Source organism: Macrobrachium nipponense, chromosome 31 (assembly GCF_015104395.2).
Source record: "Macrobrachium nipponense isolate FS-2020 chromosome 31, ASM1510439v2, whole genome shotgun sequence".
In the NCBI taxonomy this organism is placed as follows: domain Eukaryota; kingdom Metazoa; phylum Arthropoda; class Malacostraca; order Decapoda; family Palaemonidae; genus Macrobrachium; species Macrobrachium nipponense.
Window position 1 is genome coordinate 9,349,609 of NC_061093.1, and position 12,769 is coordinate 9,362,377.

At 39.3% G+C, this 12,769-nt stretch overlaps 1 protein-coding gene across 1 annotated transcript in view; it reads left to right on the forward strand.

Annotated features, from left to right (window-relative positions):
- The window catches only part of LOC135206597 (dynein axonemal heavy chain 3-like), a 270,995-nt gene that overhangs the window by 163,973 nt on the left and 94,253 nt on the right, over positions 1–12,769 (forward strand). The window contains 13 exon segments of the mRNA XM_064237937.1: positions 173–320; positions 2,234–2,394; positions 2,569–2,691; positions 3,017–3,169; positions 4,110–4,260; positions 5,651–5,747; positions 5,986–6,106; positions 6,966–7,204; positions 9,158–9,341; positions 10,140–10,325; positions 11,164–11,390; positions 11,805–11,979; positions 12,266–12,502. Of these exon segments, the coding sequence (XP_064094007.1) occupies positions 173–320; positions 2,234–2,394; positions 2,569–2,691; positions 3,017–3,169; positions 4,110–4,260; positions 5,651–5,747; positions 5,986–6,106; positions 6,966–7,204; positions 9,158–9,341; positions 10,140–10,325; positions 11,164–11,390; positions 11,805–11,979; positions 12,266–12,502 (2,202 nt within the window).

The following is a 12,769-nucleotide window of genomic DNA, read 5'->3' on the forward strand; positions in this document are numbered from 1 at the left end:
TTTCCGGTTTTTTTCAAAAACTTTTTTCTTGGTTTTCACATTTTACAAAATAAAGTGTGTTTTCTCACTTATAATTTTACCTTAGCTTTCTTCCTTCATAATACAGACAATAGGTCTCGGTTTCCATTTTAAGATGTGTCATTTCCTCCTGGGGGTGTGTCTCTTCCTTCAGGGACTGGCAACAGCTGTCGACAGGGCCGGAAGGGACAAGCAGCTGCCAGACGAACGTGGGGTCCAGTATAAGATCATCAACCCAAAGTCCCTGACCCTCGGGCAACTCTACGGGGCTTATGACCCCTTTTCACACGAGTGGTCTGATGGTACGTCATGATCGGTCACTGCTTATTAGCAAAGCTAGTTGAGTAGCTGCCAGAAAATCAGTTCTGAATAATACTTATGTTTGTGTTTGTCAAAGTGCTTTTACTTTTCAATTACCTTTCAAACATGATTTTGCTACAGAGAAGAAATCTTTTAGTTCAGCTTTTGGTGTCAGACTCCTTCTTCAATCACCCATGAAATATCTGTACTGTACTGTGGCAGGTTTTGAATTAAGAGGGATCGGGCTTCATGGCTTCTGTTGACACAAAGAGATTATCTATTGCTTGCCTTTACATTTAACTTTATAAATTCTGTTTTGCCATAATTCTCAATGAACTGAAAACTGCTCCAATGACTAGAAATCCTGTCTTTGGAAGTGTGATAAGACCACATGATGGACTGTATATGAAGCCTCTGATAGTACCAGCATTGTTTCAACACTGAAGACCACTCAGTCTTCAAAAGAGGTTCAAATTACGTCAATATGATGGTTTGGATTTCTAGCATGGCTCGACATTCACTCATGGATTCAACGTCTTTACACTGCTCAATAAACACTTTCGATACCTTCATCCTTTTTCATATTTTTTTGAATTAATTTTTCAAAATTTATATTCGTAGCAACACCATCCGCCTCTTCAGTAAGCATTTCGACTTGAACGGACGTTAAAGGCTTCACAAACCTCTGTTGCTTGTGTTGGGAAAAGATAACTAAATCTACAATATTGAAAAAAAATATTCTCACAAAAGCTACTTTGCCCTAATTCAAGCTACAGATGATTACAAAGTACAGGTTCAGTCACTGCGCAAGCAAATATACAACCTAGGATTTCGGGTTGCCAGAGGTTAGCCTAGCCATCTGTCAAAAACATGCGGGACAAGAGATAGATTATAAGACATGAAAAATGATAAACTAGAATTTAGATATCAATGTTTATTTGAATTTACTGCTAAGTAGGATCCGAGGTGAGGTGACTGAAGAACCAACCTGCTGTATGATGAACTCTGGTAGAAGGGTTCCAGTTCTGACTTTCTGGACCTCGTCCCCAGGATTGTCGATCGCATATCACCTTATTGGCATCTCTTGTGTAGTGTAGTATTAGGAACAGAGGAAAAACAATGAATGAGGTCAGGATTGGACCAAAATACGTTTACACGACATTAGACTGGGATGACTTTCCTAAAAGTTCCTATACTGCGCATATTAAAACGATGGCGGACTTCCACCGTAAAAAGACATTATGTATCCGGAGTTTTTTTATGGTGAGGTGATGTGAAGGTGTCTTTTTTTCCCAAATCTTGACCTTTTCTTCTATAAATGTCATTGCATATATAGGCATATATATACATGAGGAAATACTTGAAAATGTTATTTTAGTTATGTGAAGAAGAAAAATTGGCTATACGGTTTATGCCCTTCTACCTGATTAGATGTTATTCGAACTGCTGACTTTGGTTGACAGAATTTTACTTCTAATGTTGAAAGTTTGCACTGAAATTCAAAAATATTTCTTAAGTTTTATTGAGTGATTCATTTAATATGTTAACAATAAAATGCAAATGACTATTTGATATCTTATATACTTTGACTTAACAAAAGACAATAATTAATATATATTCTAAAGAGTATGTATTATTATTTATTACTTTGTTAGTACAGTTCAATGAAAAGGATAGTCATAGAAAATGTGGAGTTCCAGAAATTTTGTTGGGGGGGTGGGTGTCGAACCCCCACGGTACAGGCCCGTCATTGTGGATAAACCAGGGGATAAGGAGGAATGAAGGAGAATGCTGAAAACAGCGAATAGAAAGACAGAATAGTGTTGGGCGGGGGGTGGGAGGGGGGGTGGGGGGGGGTGGGGCTTAGTTGAATTCCCTAGAGGGAGGAGGTCCTTCAAGTTCGGTTTTCTTGCAGGGGTTTTGGCCAAAGCTTTCCGCGAGATGGCTGTGTCGACTTCGGAGGAGCGCCGCTGGCTTGTCTTCGACGGCCCTGTGGACGCAGCTTGGGTCGAGAATCTGAACACGGTGCTCGATGACAACAAAAAGCTATGTCTCATGTCTGGAGAAATTATACAGGTAAGGCGCGTGGCGGCTTGAATCTTGCACAGTAGTAGTAATGACAGATGGCAACCAGTCGTCAGAAACTAACCAGCTAGCGTCGAGTTTTGTCTCACTGCTGCTGTCATGGCGGCAGTTTCTTTGCTTATAATCAGTTCGATAAGTGTTACTGAGTCAGTTGCATCCTTTCAGATGCCCAATAAAATGAGCGTCATGTTCGAGACTTCGGATCTAGAGCAGGCGTCTCCAGCAACGGTGTCTCGTTGTGGGATGGTTTACATGGAGAATAAACAGCTCGGATGGAGGCCTTTGAAGGTAATACAGCGTCATGGAAGCCAGTTATTATATATTTTTGTACAATGTAGGTAGTATGTATACTCGACCTTCAAGAAGAAATTTTAGTTTTTAAGGTTAGATAACAATGAAATGGTGATCTAAACGCATGTGTTCCTGCATGAATTGGTAGCGATCACTGTTGTATTGATCATGTCATCATGACTAGAGGTCATTGAAATGATTTTCTCGGTAAAAAGAGAGGTACTTTCGCCCTCATGAGTGATTATGCTAATAAACTTTCATCTTGTAGAAAAATCATAAACGTTTTTTGAGATCGTATTCCATCCAGATCCCTGGATTTCAGGACTCGTACATGAACACCTTACCCGAAGCCATCACCGAGGCAGTGAAGGAGATGTTGGAGGAGGTCCTCGAGTGGCTTCTTCCGCCTATTTTCGACTTCGTCCACAAGAAGTGCAAGTTTATGATCGATACTTCCGAGCTCCACCTTTTCCAGGTGAGACTTGATTTTGAGTATTTTCCATTACCGTCGTCGCCCCCGTAGGAGTGGTAATGTCGTCAGTGTACCTCATGTGGTGCAATGTAGGCGTTACTTAAGGTTCTTTGCAGCGTGCCTTCCTTAGACCCCTAGCTGCAACTACTTTCATTCTGTTTACTGTACCTCCTTTCATACACTCTTCCATCTCCGTCCACCCTCTCCTAACAATTGTTTCATAGTGCAACTGCTTTGAGGTTTTCCTCCTGTTACACCTTTCAAATTTTTTACTGTCAATTTCCGTTTCAGTCCTGAATGGCCTTAGTTGTCCCAGTGCATGGCATAATGCCAAAAATCTATATAATTCAAATAAAAAAATCAGATTCTGTCGACGCTACATATGCCAGTTGATTCATTCACTGTTATCATTCAGGAATTCAGTAAAGTGTCATATAATAAATGATTTCCTTGGATCGTTTATTTAAGCGCAATATTCGTCCGTCTTCCAACGATTGTTCCACTCAGAGGTCTAGCGAAGTAGTAGTTTTTAAGCCCAACTTGGTGCCATCTAACTATTTGACTGGAATCATGGTTTAGCATTCTTGTAGAAAACATAGACTAATGACTTGAGTGGGTTAGATTAAGCTTAGTTGATGCTCGCTTTTGGTAAAAAGAAGGTATGTTGGTTTAAAGTTCCTCAACCATTTTGGAGACGACAAAGTTGTCTTTGTAGAGACAAACAGATATATACTCTATGATGAAATAAAGATTTCTAGAACACTATATATTTACAGTCTTTGTTCATCTCTCCTCGATTCTCAATGAGTTTCTGGGAGGCTCATTGGAAATTTAGGAAAATACTCTCCTGTGATGAAATGGCCAAAAAACTCACGTGGAATGCTAAATTCATGTAAAATGAAAGACTATAATGATTCTACATGATGATTGCTTTGGTCCTCAGTCATTTTCGAGACTTCTCGATTCGCTGCTAGACGAAGTGCGGGAAGCGGGAAAGCCCCTCGGAATCAAGATGTCCGACGACAAACTCACCTGTCTCCTTCAGTGTCTAGTCACATTCGTTGTTCCCTGGACGATTGGGTCGACAATAACAGGTAAGAACTATCTGTTTCCTGATATAGAAGTCATAGTCTTTAAGAAGTCGGTCGATATACTACACGAGGGATTCCGTTCTTTATATAAGAACTTTTTTTTTTGTTTTATGATGGAAACATAGCAAAATTCTCTACATTATTTAAATAGTAATCTTATCATAAATACAGAAGAATAGAATAAAAAAATTTAAGTATAATGTTAAATATACCTTTTTACAAAATGATACTGCGTGTAATCTAATTTTCATAAAAATCTTAGTAATTCAAATTTTCTTTTAAAAACCATTTATATAAGAACTCAGTCTGTTTGCTTGACTCTTTATTGAGAACAACAATGAACACAGTGTGAAAGTACACAAATGAGAGGCGATGAATTAACTGCCGATTTAAGTCTGCATTACAGATATGAAATAACTCGATATTGTTACTTAATAGATAATAAATGTAGTCACTCAATACAAAAAAGTTTCTATGCTAATGTCAGTTACTTACAATGATAATATGCTTCAAACAATGTCTAGGTTGCAGATGAAAGTTCCTTAATAAGGGAACTAACTCGACAAAATGGTTATCAATATAAACAATAAAGGAAAGTGACCATTTAAGCAAACATACCCCATAATCATATACTACTTCGGTGGTTCCCAACCCCATTTTTATCTAAATGGGTCTTCCCACGCCCCAACCCCACCCCCCGACCCCCGCCCCCACCCCAGGATATTGAAAGGTCTGTCAGCTCAACATGATGACTTTATTAAACTAAAAGGGAAACCGTGTTATTATAATTATCGAAAGGGAGATGCATGTAACTGAATCATAAATAAGAAAACCAATAAATGGGAATAAGAGAAGAAATACCTAACAGAAAATAATTATTTCTTATTGACTCCTTTAATGAACTCATGTCCTACCCCCTGGATTACCTCTGCGGCCCACTAGGGGCCCGCGTACCGCCCCCCACCCCACCCCCAGGTTGAGAACCACTGATATATATACTTGACGTGTAATGGAGTTTTCCGCGTGAAAAGTTCTATGTACCGTCTTTGGGACCAGGCTACTTCAGATGCTTTGTTGGGTGCTGAGAATAATTTTTGGAGCGCCTCAGTTGCGTGGTCGGTATGGTGTTGGCGTGCCACCTCGGTGGCCGCTAGTTCGATTCTCGGACATTCCACTGAGGTGTGAGAGATGTGTATTTCTGGTGATAGACGTTCACTCTCGACGTGGTTCGGAAGTCACGTAAAGCCGTTGGTCCCGTTGCTGAATAACCTTACTGGTTCCATGAAACGTCAAAACACCATACAAACAAAAAACATACAAAATAATTTGTTGGCAGTCATTTCTTAATATTTTTTCATCTGCATATTCGAAGTGCGTCTGTTGCCAATTCCAGGCACAAGCCGACGTCTGTTCGACCAGTTTTTCCGGACGCTACTCCAGGGAAAGATGGATAAATACCCGAAGCCAGATTGTTTCAGGTTGACCCGTGCGTAAGTTACAACTCCTCAGTGACGTTTGAATTGATTAAAAATTCAAAATATTTTGAATGGCAGCTGTATACCATAATGCAACCGAATTTGTACTGATTTGTCTGCGTTGTTATGCAGGATTTTATCTTTGTAGAAAATCTAGAAAATAAATTGAGGCATGTATTAATTCTATTATTTCTTCTTGCACATGAGATATTTCTGTGGCCAGTTCTGTTAGCGTCTACTTGATTGCTTTCAGCATGCTGCCTCCCGACACGGGTCTTGTTTACGACTATTTGTACGACAAAGAGACACAGAAGTGGGTTCCTTGGTTCGACACCATTGATAAAGAACGACTCCTCATCCCCCCCGATGCAAAGGTATATAGTAGGTAGGATGGTTGTACAGCTGTTCTCAATAGTCTGCAGTTTCCATGTAAAGCAATTCATTGCAACTAAGGATAAAACTCAGTCTATTTCTCCTGGTTCAGGGTGCTTCAAAAGGAGCTTGTTTTTAGTCTATCATGTTAGTCTTCCTATAGTAAGTTTTTAATAGTTATAAATGGAAGTTTTTGTTGCACTTATCTTTGGAGTAGCTCAGATCCTGAAGTTCACACACACACACACACACAAACACACACACACACACACACATATTATATTATATATATATATATATATAGATATATATATATATTATATAAATTATATATATAGATAATGATATATATATCTATATAGATATATAATATCATATAAGTTAACAAATACTCTATATTAAAGAGCAAAAAATAAAGAAGGTCGAACTTGAACAGATCGTAACTTAGCAGTTGTACTTTCAACTGGTATATCTCAAAGCTAATTTTGATTCGTGGATCAAGCAATCATTTCAACTATTTTTTGTACAACCTTTTGGTAGTTTTAACGTTAAGTGGGTAAGGTGGATTGGATATTCAAAGAGGAAGGATATCTCTTCCATTATCAATTTAGAGATATCTTTCAGGAGCAGGACTTTCAACCACAAGTCTATTAGAAATGACAATGGACGTACCTTATTCTGTTCTACCACCAAGTTCATTTGGTATTCATCAGTATATACACTGGAATATAAAAAATATGAACTATATTGAAGGATCTTTCATTTGTCATTTGATTAGATCTTTCCCCTTGAGTAGTCCATTGGAATAAGAACAGGTTGGAACCGAAGAATGATCAGTGACCCCTTCCTTTCCGCGAGTAGATCACGAAGCTGTTGATTCCCACCGCCGAGACAGCCCGCCAGGAATACTTCATCCGTACGTGTCTGGAACACGACGTACCCATGCTCCTCCTGGGCCCGACTGGCACCGGGAAGAGTGCCATCACGAACATGGCACTTGTTAATCTACCCAAGGAAAAGTTCATCATCAATACCATCAATTTCTCGAGTCGAACCACAGCTGGGCAAGCACAAGATATTATCATGTCGAAGGTGGACAGGTTAGTTTGGTTATGAGAGAGAGAGGAGAGAGAGAGAGAGAGAGAGAGAGAGAGAGAGAGAGAGAGAGAGATTGTGTTTATTATTGTTTATTATAACCCTTAGCTCACCGTTCTGATTTTTGGCTCTGGAATGTAGATCAAGAAAGGAAATTGAAGATTTCCATAAAACTATGCATTCGCAAAACAGCTTTTAAACCGACGTATATGGATTTCCATGCTACTACAGCACCGAATGTTTCTAACATTGTCTGAGGGAAGCCGGATTTCCATGCTACTAGAGCACCGAGTGTTTCCAACATTGTTTAATGAAGCCGTTTGCTCTCTTGCCTTTCCTCTGACTATTTCGAACAATTGGTGCTTTATGACTACTCTGTGACGCAGTGCCATTATCTCCCTTACCTAATTATTTAGAAAAAATCATCATCATTGAATATATTAATTTGCTTTAAAAAATTTTCGTATGGACCAGGAGAGGTAAAATGACATTCGAACATAAGTCAAGCAATCATCAATGAAAGATAGTTGGTTGGGTAAGCGCAGCTTTTGCTTCATTTTCTCAAGTAAAAAAAGTTAATGAAATACATATGGCGATGCACAGTAGTGCTTCCGAAAATTAGGGCGAAGTTTGAAACATTCTGTACGTGAGTGGTATGGAAATCCATAAGTTGGTTTAAAAGATCTATACGAAAAACACTAAGTCATGGCCTCTAGAATGGATAGTAAATGCAACGAATCTGGCGACAAGTTGAAATTCAAAAACCTCATCAACATCACATCACCTCCAACGACTCTTTGATATTCCGCCACTATTGGCTTTCCTATTTCCCTTTGGGGGCTAGTGCCGTTAGTGCACCTCTTGCGGTGCACCGAGACATTACTTTGAGGTTCTTTGCAGAGTCCCTTCGGCCCCTAGCTGCAATCCTTTTCGTTCCTTTTACTGTACTTCCTTTCATATTCTCTTTCTTCATCTTACTTTCCACCCTCTCCTAACAATTGCTTCATAGAGCAACTGCTTTGAGGTTTTCCTCCTGTTACACCTTTCGACCCTTTTATTGTCAGTTTCCAATTCAGCTCTGAATGGCCTCATGGTCTATATTTCATATTCAATTCCATTCATGTCTTTCCTATCGTTTCCAAATCTCCACTCGTCTCCAGCCTCCCTTCTCATAATCCTCATCAAAATAGGTCTACTAGGTCCTCCAGGAGTCCTGCTGCTGACACAGAAACGTAGTACTGATCAAGGTCTAATTAGACCTTGGTACTGATCTTCCAGGAGTTGTGCGAAAGGCATGTCCATGTCATCTCCCTTTCGTCATTAACTCATCTACACATTTCCCTCATGGCCCTCGTTTTCGCTATCTTCCCCTCTGAATCCCTGATTTCTAATCAAGGCTTTATTTCATATCAACAAAATCTATTAGCTATCGTTTCATTCCCATACCATGATTCGTACCGGACTTATGTAGTATAATCTTTCTTTTGTATGGCCTTCGTATCGATGTGATTTCAAAATCTCATTCAGATGGCCCATTGTTTGATTTTCCTCTTGCAGTCTTCAACTGAATTTGAACAAAAGTGCACCTCTACTGGATATCATTTTGGAAAGACTCGGGAGGCTTTCTCCATCTAATGTTATTTCGTCCATTTCTGCACACACTGTACACTCATTTATTCCTTTTCCTTAGATTTATTTCGAGTCCATCTCTCTAGATATATTATGTATATTCTTAATTAAGTAAACTTAATGAATCTTTGTAGTGTTTTGCTAATAAAAAAATATCAGATTTATGAGAAAGTGGGCAAAGGTGAAATGACTCTTTCCTGTATTTTCCATTTTATTGCAGATTCTCACCAAACAATTATACAGATGTAGGTTCCCTACAGCTGTATAATTACTCGATAAGTATGCAATAAAATTTCATTTGATTATAAATATTCCACTTTCATCGTCAGACGCCGGAAAGGCGTGTTCGGACCAGCCATGGGAAGGAAATATGTCGTCTTCATCGACGACGTCAACATGCCGCAGAAGGAGACTTACGGAGCGCAGCCACCCATCGAATTCCTGAGGCAGTGGCTCGATCACAAACACTTCTATGATAAGAAGGACACCTCCAAAATAGAACTGGTTGATTCGGTATGTTTTATGATGTTGTGGTTTTTCTGTACATTTTGCTTTTTTTTTTATATATATCTGTTGTTTCTTCTTCCCATTTGCTTACCTCATTACCTTCCCATATTCTTTTTTTCTAACAATTATTAATAGTTACATCTAGCGAAGAATTAATGTATGTATTTGAGTTAGCATAGACTATTGCGTGCAATGATGGTGAAAAAAAGTCTGTGTTTCCAATAAAGCACCCTATATCTAGCCCAAAAATTTAATTCCAGGGATGGTGAAAAAAAGTCTGTTTCCAATAAAGCACCCTATATCTAGCCCAAACATTTAAGTTTAGAGAATGAAGTGATTGTACATTTTCTGGTGTCACAACTACCGGCCTCAGAGTTCAGCTGTGTCATTGCGCGTCACAGCGAGGCCAGAAAGGCCAATTGTGTCCTCTTGTGACTGATTGCCGATTGCGCCACCCTGAAAAGATTTCATTAACGATTAGCTTTTTTTTTTATATGGGCCGAAAATCTGCAATTTTCGGCACCGAAATGCGACGATTTATGGTTACTGGAGCCAATGCATACCTAACAGAGGCACCATTAACCGATTATCGCTGCCATAAGCCCCATAAATCGTCGATTTCTAGTGATCAGCAATTTTCGCTTATCGTCAGGCCGTCTGAACAAAAGTCTCTCCGATAATCGGGAACTGCCTTATATATTTCTTACAGTTGGCAAAGTGACAAATTCTGGGTGTCTTGTAGAAGTCCTCAGTGACCATAGCTGTTACGAGAAAGAATGAACAAACAGCCCCTTTTCTTTGCAGCTGTTTGTCGGTGCCATGGCTCCCCCGAGTGCCGGTCGCAACAGCATCTGCGGTCGATTCACGCGTCATCTGAATGTGCTGTGCATCGATGCCTTCGACGACGCCACCCTCGATAAGATCTTCGGCGCCATTGTCGCTTGGCATTTCTCCACGCAGGAGGACTCGACCATCCAGCAGCTCCAGAGGGTAATTATCTGCTGCGAGTCGATCTTCTGTTATTCAGTTATATTTCCAGGACATTTTCTCATTCATTTTTTGAATTCCGCTGACTCCTTGATTCCATAGTCTTGGGTGGCTAAGCAAGAGGTGAGGACTTTTGGTCGTTGTTGTACCAGCAACTTTACATTTTTGTGTGAAGAGGGCAAAGATGCGCAGCTTTTGCGATTTCATTTTGTTTTCTATGGAATGGCATCAAGATGAGACCATCTTCAGATGTGCTGATGGGGTTCTATATGAATTTATGAGCTAATGTTGATATTGTTTTATTACTTTTTTAGTGGATCTTTGTATAGCTTTGTCGCTCGATTGTATTGTGTGAATGACTCACATATCACACTTTTAATGCGTTATAAAACACATCTTATTTGATTTATCAGACCAAAAATATTGAGTGTTGTTTTTTCTTTCTACATAAATTTGGGCAGGCATGCATCTGTATGACTATTTATATTTTTGTACAATTATTTGACATTATTTTCAAGCAAAATAGATACTGCTTGGGAGAAGACTGAAATTAATTTTTGGGAAGCTAATGATTCAGACCTGCATCTACAATATCTATTACCCGGATTTAATTCTTTGGAAATAAACCTAGGAGAAATTCAGCTCAGAAATTTTTTTTTCTATTACTCTGGCTATGTATAATGTATTCATATTTGTTTATTTTTCATTTACGTAGCGGAAATATACTTTCACAGTCCTTAGTTATGAACCGGATTCATAAGTACATAAAATTCTGCTGGCTACCACACCTACTTACTACTACTACTACTACTGTTAATCATGAACTATTCCAATGTTTCAGGCCGTAGTCCAGGCATCTCGCGAAGTCTACAAAAGAGTGAGCTCTGCCTTCCTCCCAACCCCAGCCAAGAGTCATTATGTCTTTAACCTGCGGGATTTCTCGAGGGTTATCAACGGCATTCTGCTGGTGCCCAACTCTGCCCTGAGCACAGTCGAGAAGCTCATGAGACTGTGGCTTCACGAGGTCTACAGGGTCTTCCATGACAGGCTGTGCGATGATGCTGACAGGTGAAGAAAGGTTGCTGGAAGGGCATCAGAGCAATTCGTCTCTCCTTCCCCTTCCATTTTCTTTAAGATCGTTGAATCCTCCCCTTGAACTTTCCAATAAATATGTTAACTATCATAATTGTCTTTCAAGATGATAATAAAAAGTCATTACTATAATAATCACGCACAAGCAATTTTATAACACTGTGACACAGACTGTAATGAACGTGTTGTTTGAGACTATGATATGGAAATAGTTTTCCACTGCGTTCAAGAAATGTCAGTACACTGACGTTATCAGGTACCCAGATGTCAAGGAAAGCTTTTGCCACCCTGTTCATCTTGTAATTTTCATGAAACTAGCCACAGAAGATATGTCAGAAAAAAAGCATTCAATGAATGTTTATTTTATGCCACATGAAATCATCCTTCTAGGAACGAATTCTACGAAATCGTCAGGGAGGTCGGAGAGACAAACTTCCGCCAGAAACTCGACCATGTCTTAGACCACTTGGTACCCAAGAGCGAGGAGCTGAACCCTTCGCATGTCGACTCCTTGATATTTGGTGATTATATGATACCTGACGCTGAAGAAAAGGTCTATGACGAGGTAAGGATATTTATTTATTTGATTTATGGTTATTTAAACTGGCGTCACATACTAGGTGAGAACTAAGGATTTTCTGTACAATAGTCATCAATGAAACCTTACATATTCTTGAAAAGAATCTTTAGGGGTTTCTTAGAGCGATAGTGGGATTAGACCATTTTCCGCCGGGAGAATGACTTTCTGAAGTAATGTATATTTATGCGTAACCCATTTATGTGCCAAATTGAACTACTTATCTATCAAACATTGACAATATTTCTAAAAAAATGCCCTTTTATTTGTGAAGATCCAGGATATGTCAGACCTAACTCAGGTGATGGAGACGTACTTGAATGAGTATAATGTGGTAAGCAAGTCCACCATGTCGCTGGTCATGTTCCAGTACATGATCCAACACGTTGCACGCATTAGCCGGGTACTGAAGCAAAACTGCGGCCACGCTTTGCTCATCGGCTTTGCAGGATCAGGTCGCCAGAGCTGCACGAAACTGGCAGCTTTTATGGCTAATTATGACTTGTTCCAGGTGTGTGTACACAGGATTCTTAAGACTAGTGCTTTTTCGTTCTTACATATCTCAATTTACAAGTGTAAAATAACGCAGAGAAACTCAGTGTCTACAATTGGTCAATAGTCATTTTGTTTCTGCATGAATTAAAGCATAATTTTGATATTTTAATTCGAAGTAACCTTTAGTTTGATTTCTTGTTATTCATCACGAGAATGGAGAATACTGCCCATTCCTTACAAAACTAAGGGTATTCATTGACTGAACTCAAGATCCTGACTGAAA